Here is a 15,007-nt window from a genome sequence, read left to right as displayed (position 1 = left end):
ATGGATTTTTGTATGTATTTTGTGTTGTAAGTGTATATTTGCTTAATAAAGTTCTGTAAAAAATCGCAGTGTGCACATGTGTCACAGAGAAAGGCGTAATAGCAAAGGCTAGGATGTTTTTTTTCATTTATTTTAGAGCACGTCATGAGTCGCACGTGTCGCACCGTGAGTGCAGGTCACCGACAGAATACAGAGGAGTGAGGATAGGGGAAAAAAAGTCAATCGTGACAGCCAGCTTGTTGACAGGGCCTTCGCACTGACTCGGCCGCATCATTGTCCCCCACAAGGAAGCGGTAGGATATAATCCAGTCACTGGAGGCTTTAAGCAAAATATTTTTAACGGCTCAAACGTAGTTATGTGTAAACGTAACGATAGTAGACAAAGTAGCATTCATTTTCCCAAGTGGTATTTGATTGACAGTTGAGAATTGAGTGGTGCATGGTTTCAGCAGATTCAGAGGACATGGAGAAAGTAGCTTGATTTTTCACAAATTTGAAGCCTCATTTGAATGTTTTTTTTTTTTTTTAATTTGGCAGCATTGTTAACAACATTCTTCTCTGTGGTGTGTTAAATGTACAAGGCATTTATTTATTCTTTACAGGGACTTTTTTTTTCACTCAAGTATTTACTTTTCGAAAAACGTTTTTACTTACTACCTACTTTCACAAACAAGAAACAGTATCTAAGTATCTATATTTTCCACTCTATACTCTGTCACACAAATGTTAAATGGCTGCAGTTTGACTGTGGAACTGATTTTTTTCCTCCTATGGAGCGAAAAAAAAAGATTCCAAATCTGAACAAGTACGTCAGGCATCATAGGACCGAGTTGTTTCTGACCTGAGAGGTTGCCCTGTATTTTGCCCTGTATTTTGTGTATCAAATGTGTCACCACATAACAATCTGACAATGAGGGTTTATCTGGTCCCACATTCATAATACACCGGGAAAATGTTGCATTTATATCTGGATCTAAGTCACTATTAAAGTGTGCTAAGCAACAGGCTGATTGAAGAAGTGATTGCATGGAATGCAACAATGATTCCCCCTAAGTGTACAGAAGAAAAAGGAGTCAATTACCTTCGTGCGTTAGCTGGCTGCAGTGTTCTCTAGCGCTTAGTGCCATTGATGTGGAGACAAAGTGTGGAAAAAATGAGGAATAGAAACAAGAAATGTTAACAGTAAAAGGAGGGAGAAAATAACAATCAATCGTGAAGCATTTCTTGGCAGAAAGGTTAGTTCATTCAACGATTTACAATTAAAGCATTCATGTTCCACTGACAATGTGTTCAGCACAATAACTTGAAAGCTACCCATAACTGAAACGTCAGTTTGAGAGGGAGACAAGTAGTGGCTCTGTCATTGCCATAGCAGCACTGGATCATCTACCGTAAAATCTTGTGATTAATATGCAAATTTAGGGAAAAACAAACAAACAAACAGACAAACAAAAAAAAACCCCACATTTGTCCCCAGTATTGTATATAGGGCCATAAAAATTATGAGAATTTTTCCCAATTTTACAGATGTTTATCAGTACTTACAGGTTGTAAAAAAAAAAAGAAAAAAAAAAGGGGTAAGATATTAATGTCTAATGTTACAAATTCATGTAATATTACATTTCCATAATTAAATATGTTCTCCGGCGTTATTGCGGTCAAGGAATTTTAGTACAATGTGTGAATATTTCCAAACGGCATGTTTATTTCTGGGCATGTCCGGGTCATCAGGACCAACGTCCGTCCCCCAGATCCGTCGACGATTACGTTTCAGCGCATGACGGCCCCTCGACGAATAGGTTTTGGAGCATGAGGGCGCGGTACCTCCCTCCACACTTTACAAATTTAGAAGTACAACAATTAAACGCAATTACAAGCAAAAGAGTTAAATACATTTTAAAGCAAAGATAACACACCAAAAGTAGCTTACTAAAATTATTTAAAGCATATAGTGCAAGAAGAAGATTTTGGAGAACATGATTTTAAATATGCTTTGAAAGACCTTAATCAAAGGTATGGGTAAAGAGCATACATACTTTTTAACTTGGATTTAAAAGCTTTTATACTTTATTGGTATATAACTAATCTTTATTAATTCATTTCATTCACTTTGATAACCGCTTTTATACATTATTGGCTTTACTTTATTAATCGTTGTCATTCATTTTATTCACTTTGATAATAAAGGATAACAGCAAATTGGGGGGCCGTATTATACACAAGTACAGAAAAAGAAAAAAAAGCCTGCTTTTTAAGAGTGATTTTGAGGGGGGTGTAATACATGGGTGCATGTTATTCACGGGATTTTAACCAACATACTCCACATTTAGGGTGTTAAATGACTTCTGTTTGTACCAAGTAAAGTTGATTTGAAGTGCTCCAGGCTAGTTCGATATGTGCTGGCACGCCCCGCAGCTTAAACAATTGACCACTTGTGAAACCTCGAGCACTTTTGCATCCTGCACGGATTTGTCCGCCTGCCACACACGTACGCCGGATAGAGCATATGCGTTTGCACCTGGCTCTCCACCAACATGGCCATGTCCATGAACATGTCGTGAAGCTCTCGGATGCTGTTTTCCAGCTTAATGATCTCATTGTGCCGTGTCTCGATCTCGTGCATGGCCTGCTGGGTGATGTTGTCCATGATGATCTTTACCAAAGAAGAGAAAAGAAGAGACCTTTTGTTTATTAGGAGGTCCATTTTGAATTGGAGTAGGTTGGATTCATAATTAAGCAGACAATACTTCAAGCAAATATCGTGGACTGATCTTCCAGTTGAGTGTGAATGGGATTTTAGGGGCATTTTCCCCCACATTTGATTTCATTTCAAAGATTTTTGGAGTGCATTTTTTCTACATTTTCCTTAACTTACATTTTTGGGTTTTTTTTCCTTCCCCCCACACATTTTCAGTAATTTCCATGAATTGTTTGGGCTTTCCAAAAATGTTGTTATTATTTTCAATAAAATGAGTGAATTTTAATGACCAAATTTAGCCATAAACATGACGAGGGTGAACCATTTGGCCTTGGCTGAGGTCGGCCCTCTCTTGACTGCCATTCATTTTGGGATTGGTTTGCAAGACTTACCCCCGACGTGAAGATAGCAGGATTGTCACTTTCCAGCATGCTTTCCAGCTCATCGTTTGTCGTATTTCTTCCAGCTAGGGAGCACAAGTGGAAGAAACAATTAAGAACAAACCTAGCAAGTAGTTAGTTATTTCAATCAAAGCCCTCCTCAAACTCCATTTGGAATTCTCCTCTCGGTCTGATTAATGGCCATTTCACCACGTGAGTCAAATTAATTAAAAGAAAATGTGTGAGCCTCTCTACTTTTTCTCTAGCCATCTGACTGGATCACTTTTTAATAGGCATTCCTCCCCTGGATGTTGAAGGATGTGATTTAAAAAATAATTGGTGTCAGAATTCAGGGCAGACATCATCCGCAGGAGTTGCGCAACAGAGCAACTTTACGTATTTTAGTTCAACTTGCTGCTTGATTGCGGCGCGTCTGTGTCAGCGTCTGGTCTAACTACTTCCAGAATGTTGTGTGATTGTGATAGTGTGATAGATGGAACCTCATAAGTCCATCACGCCTAAAGCCTTACAATTTGACCAATTTCACCAATCATATTGCAGCGGGAGTGGCAGTAGGATTCATAACGTCTCAACTACTCTCTGAGCTCATCAGTATGGTACTAATGTTAGTCGTTCTATGCAAAGGTCAAACAGTATCTGAAAGTGTGAGTGTGAGTCCTGTTATAATGCCTCTCTCCATGCCGTTGTTGAACCATTTGTGCTAAATCCATTGCCAAAAGGGTTAAAATACCGCAACATAGATGCAAATTACCAGTAAGCCAAAGTTTGCCTGTTTTAAATAGACAATGTGAAATTCTGCTCGTTTGATGTTTAGTTTGACAGTGAACTCCAACTCGGAGTGGCATTAAACAGCTTCAAGCCTCTTTTTCGATGAACTGTTCACTATTTGCCAAAATGCTGCCTACTGTAAAGCTTGTTGAGTTGAGTTCACTCCCACCATACAGTGCTGGTTCTCTATCTTAAAGTCTGTGCTTGCAAGTCAAAGCAAAAGAATTGGGCTGACCGATCGTATCTCGATTTGTAAGTCGGGCCACTTGTATCTCAAAGGACCAGTGTAGTACTTTATTCTAGATTTAGCAGACGTGTATTTGCACAGAGTATCGGATCGGATCCGAATTGCTGATACTGGCTTGAATTCTATTCAGTATTGTGTCGGAAAAGAAATCAATGACATTGAACCTCTCAACTTCACATTACACCTTTGGCATTCAAATTAATACTTTAGCATTTTATTATTTAAAAACATATGCACATTTTTTACAGTTGAAAGACAATTAAAAAAAAAAACAGTAATATTTGTGAGGTGTGTCAATGACAAAACTTCACATTTATCATGGTTAAAGGGTTAGGAGCTGGTATGTTACGTCTGTTGTGGTTTATTTCTTTTTACATTTACATAAAAGCTAAACTTGCCTTTACCGTTCTATCTATTAGGAAGGCGGCAGTTTTACCTTGGAAAAGATCATTCCCAATGTGAAAATGATTTTGAAATGGTTTTGTAACAAACGACATAATCAGTGGCCAACATGCATCTTATTTATCATTAATTCATCTTTAATCATTTGTATTATTATCCTCATTTTATTCTCTTCCAAGGACTCACTTTTATCATTTCATCTTACCTTATTAGTGTTGGTTTTATACTGTTTTATTGTATGTTTTTTATTTTCTGTTTATTTACGACAATGGTGCCTTGACTTCCGAGTTGAATGTGACTTGTGACCATGATTGGCACGTCTTGGCCATCAGAGGGCAGTATAATACAGACATTTGGAAATACATTGAGGCGCCAGTCACAACTGCTCTGTAAACGTTTAGGAAGCCGCTTTTTTGCAGAGTAAAAAAGAATATATGCCTGTGAGTATTGTCATGTCTCCATGTGTTGATACACCATTCTGTTCACATATCTGTTTCTCAAAGCAGTAATTCCCAAACTTTACTGAGCCAAGGGACATATCGTAACTTTGAAAAATCTCATGGCACACCACCAAAGAAAAATGTCACAAAAAGTGGATACACGTCAATTATATAGTTTCTGCTGTCTAATATGAAGATCATTTATTTGTTCTGTTCGTCTTGAACGATAAACGATCAAAGATACGGTATTTGTAATGAATAAATACTTTTTTTTAAGCCAATTGTGAGAAATTTGTTAATTTCCCACAGCACACTTTAAGAGGTCTCCCGGTACACTAATGTCCCACACTGGTTGGGAATCACCGGCTTAAAGGGTTGACTACTGCAACACTGATGCTTTTTGTTAGCCATCCAGTTCCTAAGGCAAATTAGTGCAGTTGTTTAAAATACACAACATGTATTTCTCCTTGTGTAGTTTAGTTTGACAGTAAATTCCAACTGGCAGTGGCAAGAAACAACTTGAAGCTTCTGTTTTTAAAGAATTGTTCACTATCTGCCAAAACTGCTGCTTATTTTGAAGTGAATTATGCATCAATTGCTCACTAGTTTTATTTCATTCATTGACTTTTATTTTGTTCATTGTATTCCTTTCATTATTGTTTGTCCTCTAATGGTCAAGCTTGGGAAACATTTTACAATCGCAGTGTTTGTAAGCACATGGGAGTCTTCAAATGCATCATCAGCTGGTCCAACTGACTTTGCACGGTACAAAGCGTGCAGTTGAAGTAGTTGCACCTCATACGCCTTAATGGCCCTCCGCAGACGTGTCCTCCTTTCCAAGTCCGGATAGCTCTTAGCTCAGCTACATTCAGGTCTTCTCCTGGGCGCTATTGTGAGAAAGCAAGTCACGGCCAGTCAGCAAATTCTCAAAGAGGCCAAAAAAAGTCAAAGTAGGGAGTACTGTCGAGGAAATGTCACCCCAAACCATAAAGACATGTAACAAGCTATTAACGGATAACTTAAAAATATATATTATTGATAATAATATACTCAAAATAACGCATTAATCAGCATTGTACTCACAGGCATAGTCTGCCCTCTTGTGGTTCAACACATTGTAATACCATTGATTACACCACTGGATGCCCATCTCACTGACGACTGGCAGAAACAAGCCCATCCTGTCTTGTGTGTGTAATCCGCCAATACACTACTTCAGACCGAATGTGAAAGATCACAATGCGCCGGAAGGGTGCCTAGGTTGCGGAGGGCGACGGACCGGCAAAATAGGGTAAAGTGACCATCTCTGGGTGCTATTGAAGTTTGCAGTTGGAATTGCTGACGGAAGCCCGTTTAAAATCATAGGGTGAACGGCCTATAGGCGGTTACTATTCACCCCCCTGACAAAAAAGGCGAATGACAGATGACGGAAGGGTACCCATGCTGCAGACGGATGACGAATAACGAACGCTCAATTCTTAGTAAAATGCCCAGCTCTGAGTAGAAGCACCTGTGAGTACTGTAAATCCAAACTGTGGCAGGTTTTTGACTTTCTGGACCCCGATTTCCCATCCCTGCATAGCATGTAACAGAAAAACTGGAGCATATGGGGCAAAAATGGTGCCGCTGTCTTCAGCGCCAGAAACTGATCTTGAAAATATTTGTCATTCTTTGATGCAGATCAGTGTTTGTCTTTGTCTGTTTTTTATGACTATTAATTATTTCTTTTTACCGTAGTTTAACTATTATCAATATTGACATTTTACCCTATTTATAAATATATGATGGGGCATTTTTCCTCATTAATTTCTTTGATTTCTTGCTTTGTTTTTTTAACACGTTTCATGGCTTTATTCTTTACCCATCTATTCATTTTCTCAATAGCTTATCATTACTCATCATTTTCGATTGTGACTGAATTATTATAAATTTGGCATTTTATACTTTTCATTTTTATTTAACTCAATCAGTGCCATTGACACATTTATTTGTCTTTTCATAGTCCAGATATTCCATCCCAGGAACTTATTTATATATTTTTTCAAATCTTTTAAAACGTTAGCGCAAAAGAGGCTCTAAAAATGTCTGGAAATGAATGAGTTGATTTAGAAATATATGATTGGGGATCCCCCCCGTTTTTATTACTTTATTCATTTCTATATCTGTATTTAACTTCTTATTGTTTTCTCCCCATTTTTTTTCAACCATGTATATCCATCCTTAATAAAAATTCTTTGAGGCACCAATAAATCTTGCATGTCATTACCATTTCCCACATCAGGAGGGTCACAGCTTGAGTTGAAGGACGGAGCAAGTGAGTCACGGCCAGTAGCAACAATGACGCACGCACGCACGCGCACTCACACTCACACACACACACACACACATGCTGTATATTATATGATCGCTCAGCTCTTATCCATAACCTTCACCTCATTTCTTCACCTTTAATCTTAATCTTTGTCACATCACTCAGAAGGGTTAACCAAAAATAAAATTGCTCCTTACACACAAACGCGCGCATACACTTCCACCAGCCTATGTCCACTCCACATTACTCTTCAAGCCCCGCAAAGGCTCTGAGGGAGGCTGTTAATTGTTACCATGGCGACCCAAACCCTCTGCCGCCAAATGCCGAGCCTCGCAGGACTGGCTCTATCCGCTCTATATCATTGATCATGTATTATTTAAAAATTCATCTTATATTGCTCCCATTAACGGCGAGTCGACTTTTTCACGGCCGTGGCACATGAGCACATTTTAAGATGCACAAGAATGAGAATTCAAGCATTAGTCTATTGAAAAGAGCAAAATATTGTATATGCTTGTCCTTATTAGGGTCACAGGTTAGCTAGAGCAAACCCCAGCTGACTTTGGGCGAAAGGCATGGTGCACACTGAATGGCCCTATTTCAATAACTCTAGGGCATGTTTTTATTGCATTTTCGACAACTATTTTTTTCAAGATTTTTCAAATCACTTTCAAAATAATGCAAACACATTTAAACATGTATAATACATTGAGAGAGAGAGAGCAATGGATAACACAAAAATATTGTACGAAATGTATAAAAATGTCCTTGTGTTTGCGGTTAATAAAATCCATTTTTTTTCCCCAAAGTAACAAACTTATCATCTGATAATACACATCAACAATCATGCCCAAAGATGTAAATTATGAAATGAAACTACAAGTCATTTTCTGTTGGCGTAATAAGCAGGATTGCAGAGGATCACATTGAATAATTTTCAACCAAACCTAGGCTGTGCTGGAATACTTCCTGTTTTCATTTTTCCATCCATCCATCCATCCATCCAAACCGCTTATCCTCATGAGGGTCGCAGGTGTACTGGAGCCTATCCTTCTTTCAAATTTACATCTTCTCAAACTGAATAGTGTGCCGCCATCTAGTGGCCAAGAGGAGAATTATACCCAATTTTAAAAAAGAGTTAGACCAAAATAGCATTATTAATGGTACAAAAAAAAATCTTTGAACCTGCAATGAATGGATAAAATAAAGCAATAGATAAAAATAATTTGAAAAGTGTAACTTGTGCCAATTGCTTACAATGTATTTTATATCTTATTTCCTACCTCAGCTCGCTTCATACCTCAGACTGCATTTCTGGACAAGAGCCGTGTTTTGTTTAATATTTCATTTCAGAGGGACAGAGGGTTAAAGTTGCAGCTAGCTGCTAACGTGGAACGAATGGGTGGCAACAGTGGGGAAATGCCGGTATTTTCAGGCTAATAGCTCGCAGCAACCTGTGCAAAAAAAAGTTTAGTTTTTGAAAAGGTGAACTACCGGTAGTTAATTTGAAAATTTGTGAAATGAACATTGAAGTAGTTCACATATAAAATGAACTTTCTCAACAGTATAGTTATGTTATCTGTCTACGTGTTGATGCACCGTTTGTGTTCAAATATTTGTTGCTTAAGGCTTATAACGCCGTAATACAGATGCTATTTGCTCGCCGCCTACGGTGTTTTACATTGTTTGTTAGCATCAAGCTAAGTGTACTTCACGCAGACCAGCTCTGCTCTGCGGGAACAACGGCTCTAAGGTTTACAGTGGTTGGGGACCTTCTCTGCCTCTTCTTGCTCTTAATCATGCTGCATCTTATTGCATCCCCCGGTATGTTGCGGCACAACGTGATACTACGCTGAAGGAGTGCAAAGCTGAATTTGTGTCACCTGCACAGTATATTGTAAAAAACCCACAAAAAAATGCTTAAAAATCTAATTATAGCAATGACATGAACGATGACCCGTTTACCATACTACCGTTTCATTCTGAAGAAAGTACTACAGTAGGTTTAAGATTCTCGTTTAAATGCTCAAGTCTTCCCTCAGTGTTTGTACATTTCCATCTCTCCTGTCGTTTCCATTCTGTCTCCATGTCTAATCCCTTCCCTTACGACAGGTGAGCTCAGTTAAGGTCCCCCGTGGCTTCACAAGCTGACAAATCAAATCAAATGGCTCCGCTGGTGCTCGAGGGGGGAAAGAGAGTCAGAGCAGTGTGCGCCTTACTCCACCGTATAATCATTCCATCGACCATGTTTGTGTGGGTTGGAAAACATGCCTTCTTCACAGGGCAACAATAATAATAATAATACTAACAATACATTTTATTTTTAAAGCGCTTTTCATAACACTCAAAGACGCTTTACAACAAGAATAAATGAATAAATAAATAACACCTAAAACCAAAACAAACAAAAAAGAATAAGATGAAATACAAATAAATATAAAAAATAAAAAAAACAAGTGGCGCTCTTGATCACCTCAAGGGCAGAGAAGCCTTACATTGTTTATCGTTTGTTTGTTCAGCAGAGCGAACGAAAGACATGGACTGAACTGGTACATTTGCAGCTCCATTAGGAAGTGTTAACTCGACATAACAGCGCAAATGGGAAATTATGCGACAGAACGCTAACATTCAAAATAGAAATGGACGGGGCAATGCTGCTTCTACTACTATTTCCGGTATATTTGCTAAATCTGCGCATCCATCCATCCATTATCTATACCGCTTCTCCTCACAAGGGTCGCGGGGCGTGCTGGAGCCTATCCCAGCTGTCTTCGGGCAGTAGGCGGGGGACACCCCGAATTGGTTGCCAGCCAATCGCAGGGCACACAGAGACAAACATCCGCACTCACAATCACACCTAGGGGCAATTTAGAGAGTCCAATCAACTTACCATGCATGTTTTTGGAATGTGGGAGGAAACCGGAGTACCCGGAGAAAACCCACGCTGGCACGGGGAGAACATGCAAGCTCCACACAGGGAGGCCGGGGCCGGGATCGAACCCACAACCTCTGAACTGTGAGGCGGACGTGCTAACCGGTCGAGCACCGTGCCACGCCCCTAAATCTGCGCATGTCAAAGTAATTTGTTCTGTTCGGATTTGTCCGATATCAGGCTGGTAATTAAGGACTTTAGATGGATGGCTTTATATTAGCCAATATGTTAGCCATATGTTGATCAGATAGTAATTGCATTACACATTTATGGTCAGCTAAATGTCTTCACACATAAGCAGTCATATAGCAATCAATAGTAAGAGAAGAAAGAAAACTCTTTGTGTCTTGTGTAACACATACACACACACACACACGTATACTTACACGTACAAATCAACAGGTATTCACATGAGTACATGCATACAACTTTGTCTCGTGGAATGGAATGTGGCTTTGAGGGATATCTGACAGGGCTAGGAGTGACCAAGGACGTCTGCAGCCAGACGACCCGGTCCTTGAAGTGATAAACCATGGATGGAGAAGATCAGTGTCTACCAACATTTTTGATTAGACTTATCTGCCAGGACAACACTATACATGTGAGGGTTGTATCTTCCACAGCGCCCTTTTCTCACTTCGCCTTCCACAGGTGTAAGTGTTCGCGAGGTAAGAAAAGAAGCCCAGAGCTGACCTTGTCTGATTTCTGTATTTCAGGGATTGAAAGGAATAGACGAGCAAATTCAATCAACTTGTGTGAGTCGTTATTTACATTGGATGCCTTCTTGAAAGATTAAACGAACATGCATTGAATAATAGCTGTTTTTGTTTTTGTGAACTAATAATTGAGCTTACATCCCAAATGAGTGACCTGCTGAAATTTCCAACAGGATGAACATTTTTAGTGTCCATGAAAACAGAGCATCCGATCATAATTTTAATACGAACTCTGATCGGATCAAAGAACTTTGTCCATGTAAACGTCGCCAGTGACAGTGGCGTGGCTTACTGTACATTACTGTACTGTCATTCTATACTCACTGATCTCCAGCTGCCTCTGAATGCGGCCCTTGCAGCGCTCCCGGTAGTCCGACTGGGTGGTGTTGTACTCGGACATCACCTCCACAAACTTGCGGGACAATGTGGAGTGCTGGGACGACACAGAGCGACTTATTATTGATGCTTGATTTCAAATAGCTCCATATTATAAACACATATTACGTAAAATCAGTAATTAATAAATAAAACATTAACTATAAATTATATTGTATTAAAATGAAAACAAAACTATTATTTTGTAAAAATGTCTTTTTTTTGAATTGCCAAGTCACTCTTGGAATTAAAGGTCTTAGTATCACTGACATTATTTTGACAATTATGTTCATGATAGTAATGGTGATGATTATGTTTTCATTTGATTCAAAATGTCTTGTCTTCATTGTAATGTTTAACTATATATTATATACTGTAAATTGCAGGTAAGCATTTATTTTTCAATTTTATTTTAAATTCTACTTTTTTTAACTGAATACTCGCTTTTTGTTTCCCCTTCAATTATGAAGCTCTAACAAGTGATTTACGCTAGCGTCAGGCCAGTAAGTCTTTTCTCACATATCCAAGAGAACACACAAAAATTAGAGAGGAAAAAAACACAAGCAATGATATTATAATAATATAAGAAAATATCAGCAGTACATTGATTGTAATCATCTACCTGTGTCTTGCGTATCCTTAAATCGGCTGACGACCTGTTCTGACTTTCTTCCTGCTCGATAGAGTGCAGAATGCCTGCAACACAAAAAGACACACATGAGCAATAGGCACAAAACAGACCCCCCAAAAAAACAAATGCATATTTAATAACAGACCTGTATGTATGAATGAATATAGTATTAATATAGTATTATGGTATTATATCATAACATAATTTCATAGATTGTAAAGAGTTCAAACAGTTTTTGCCACATATTTTGCTTCAAATGTATTTCCCCAAATTCGGATTGATTGATATAATTTGAGCATTTATTGGACTCACTCTTTAATTTGGAGCGCACTTTGTTGGCTAGTTTCTTGATGTCTGCCATTAGATCCTCCAGTTCGGCCTTTGTTTCTGAGGAGAATGGACAATCATGACTCAGACACACCATAGAAACACTTGCACATTTATGAAACCAATCCAAGTGTAACAACAAGCCTCCAGCTTCAATTTAATAAAGACAAACAATATGCTTGGCCTCCCCCTGCTGTCTCTTTCTCAACCCTGCAATGCGCACACACACTGGAAACACTGCACTGATTTTCTCATTTGGCGATCATCGTCAGCGGGTTTAGCATGTTAATTTCCACAAGGCTGCTATATCCAGAGTTTCATAATTTCCCAATTGCAAATGTCGTCCATTCAGCCGTGAAAGCCAAAACAAGCGGCAGAAGATCGCAGGTGACTAAATCAAGACAGTAAAAAAAATAACAAAAGATAATTACAGAAAGTCCTCCTGGAAGAATGGGTCAATTTAGTGTTTCCAGATGAGACAGTTTGCAAAGCTGGTGTGCAAAAAAAAAAGAAAAGATTTCCTATCAGACAGTGGATGGTTAATACCGCTCATATCCTTTCAGATACGGTACTGAGTAAAAGTCAAAGTTTTTGATGATTGTAGCGTACAGTAAAACTCCAAAATTCACCGTCTAAGACAAGACCAGTTATATCTAAGGTAGAAAATGGCCTTCTGAAAAGTATTTTCCTGTGTTTAATAAATCTGTGTAAATACACAAGTTAAATTGAACTATGGAAATACACCGACTTTTCTACAATATTTAAATTTATTGAGATGCACTTAGAAGTGACAAACTTATAATGATGTTTACAAACTCTCCAGGTTGCACAACTGAAATGAACACTTGGCTTCACATTTAAAGCACTAATGGGTTTGTCATTTGATAGATTAAAACTGTGTGTGTGTGTGTGCATGTTGCGTGCGCGTGTGTGAGGTAATTTGTATTCCAACGTGATGATTAATTTTGTCTTACGAAAATCTTCTAATGGCACATAAACAGAATAACATAGACTGCTATTATTTCTCCAGAGGACTTTTCCATCTCATTTAAGCCTCCTCTAAATTGTGGACATTTAGGCTAGCAAAAACTAATTCCACTGGTCTTCCGCTTTTAAAAGTGCGACATCCAGTTAAATTGAAGACCGAGGAATAATGGCAAGTCACACATAGAATGTGAGGTCGACAATTCTGTGGCCACAACAAGGCAAAAATATGCCACAAAGGCATGAATCATTCCACAGTAAATACGGTGATTGCTTGCACTACAGTGGTATATGACTCAGACCATATTTTAGAAAAGAGCTGTCAGATTACTCAAAGTTAATCATAAGAAGTGCTAAAATTATTCACAGAGGTAATTTTACAGAAAGGGGAAAAAAATAATGGCTCATACACACACTTACAAACACAAACTACCCTGGAGCATTAATTGCCATTTTGAAGAAAGTAATTTATCATCTTGATGGCAAAAAAGAGCCACATCTCTATATGTTAATGAGTCAGAGGAGACCGGTAAACTTTAAAAACGAGCTTTACAAGTTACTCAAGTGGCACTATTTAAGATGAAAATAGGCTATTTGACACACTGCTGACTAACCCTCACAGTCATTTACACTTTCCAATTATCTGAATGTTAACAAGCTTACAAGCAGAGGTAGAACATAAGGCCCAAAAGGAATACAGAACTTTGTAAAGAATATTATAAAATACACCTGGAGCAGAGGTTAGAATGTCTTCCAGACAGGTGAGAGGTTTGGGCTTTGAATGTCGGTTCGGACGCTCCTGTGTTGAGTTTGCACGTGGTGTGCCGGGTTTTCCCCAGGTCCACATTGTAAAAACGAATTATTAGGGCCTCATGAGGAGAAGTGCTTCCGTATATGGATGGAATTCTCTGGCAACATTCAAGAGGTCCCCAGGACACTTGACAATAACGGGGAACAACAAAAAGTATGACATTCAAAAGATATAATAAAGAATATTGGGGAATCCCCCCCCCCCAGGAAAAAATAAAAATAAACCAAAACACTTACATAAACCTAAAAAGAGCATATTGGTCTTGTATAGCATCTTTCAAAAGACCTTATTACGCTTGACAATAATGGGGAAACATGTGTGATGATAAAAAAATGTATAAGAAAAAAAAACAGAAATAAGAAAAGAAAGCTAAAAAATACAACAAAGAATAAAATAAAACTAGGAAAATAAAACAAAGAAGGTACTGGGATTGTATAGGAATTTTCAAAAGTCACAAAAGGACACTTCAATCAGTGAGCTGGTCCCACAGATACAATGACATGTGCCCCATATTCTTTTCATTTCACCGAACGACCCCGTTGTGCGTGTGTGTGTCAGCTGTTTTTGTTTGATATTTTTTCTTTGTTTGGCGGCGTGTCTGCTCGGGCGGCGCCTGCGTGTGACATGAAAATTCCGTTCTCGACGCCGATTGGCTGACAAGGGATGGACGGGGACCGCGTGGGTTGTTTAAATATGCAGACGGGAACTCGGTGTCGCTGAGGCTGTTCAAAATAATGAGCAACAACAAAGCAGTAAGATGAGGGCCATTCAACCAAATCAGTGCCATTTGCACCCCGATAAAATAAAATGTATCAATGAATGAAGAAATGAAATGTAAAATACATATTTTTATGTAGCAAAGCATCCTTCACTTTGATCTGATTGGAGATTTAATAGATACAGAATTTCAAATACCTTGAACACTATAAAAGAATAGCATTTGTTGCTTTTCCACACATCCTAA

The 15,007-nt window shown here is 38.6% G+C and overlaps 1 protein-coding gene across 4 annotated transcripts in view; it reads right to left on the bottom strand.

Annotated features, from left to right (window-relative positions):
• stx1a (syntaxin 1A (brain)) overlaps nt 1-15,007 on the bottom strand; it is a 69,643-nt gene that overhangs the window by 6,547 nt on the left and 48,089 nt on the right. For 3 of the 4 annotated variants that reach the window (XM_086036652.1, XM_086036655.1, XM_086036654.1), the window contains exons 4-8: nt 12,234-12,308; nt 11,913-11,986; nt 11,240-11,348; nt 3,091-3,164; nt 2,519-2,653 (exon numbers count right to left, since the gene is read on the bottom strand). In XM_086036652.1, coding sequence (XP_085892778.1) covers nt 2,519-2,653; nt 3,091-3,164; nt 11,240-11,348; nt 11,913-11,986; nt 12,234-12,308 — 467 coding nt within the window. Of the gene's footprint in view, nt 1-1,081; nt 2,654-3,090; nt 3,165-11,239; nt 11,349-11,912; nt 11,987-12,233; nt 12,309-15,007 lie in introns of all 4 variants that reach the window. The other variant, XR_015087572.1, reaches the window with a different exon arrangement.

Source organism: Filicampus tigris, chromosome 7 (genome assembly GCF_054856515.1).
Source record: "Filicampus tigris isolate MCC_2025a chromosome 7, RoL_Ftig_1.0, whole genome shotgun sequence".
NCBI lineage: Eukaryota > Metazoa > Chordata > Actinopteri > Syngnathiformes > Syngnathidae > Filicampus > Filicampus tigris.
Note: the sequence above shows the minus strand (reverse complement) of the source record. Positions and strands in the feature narration are given on the sequence as shown.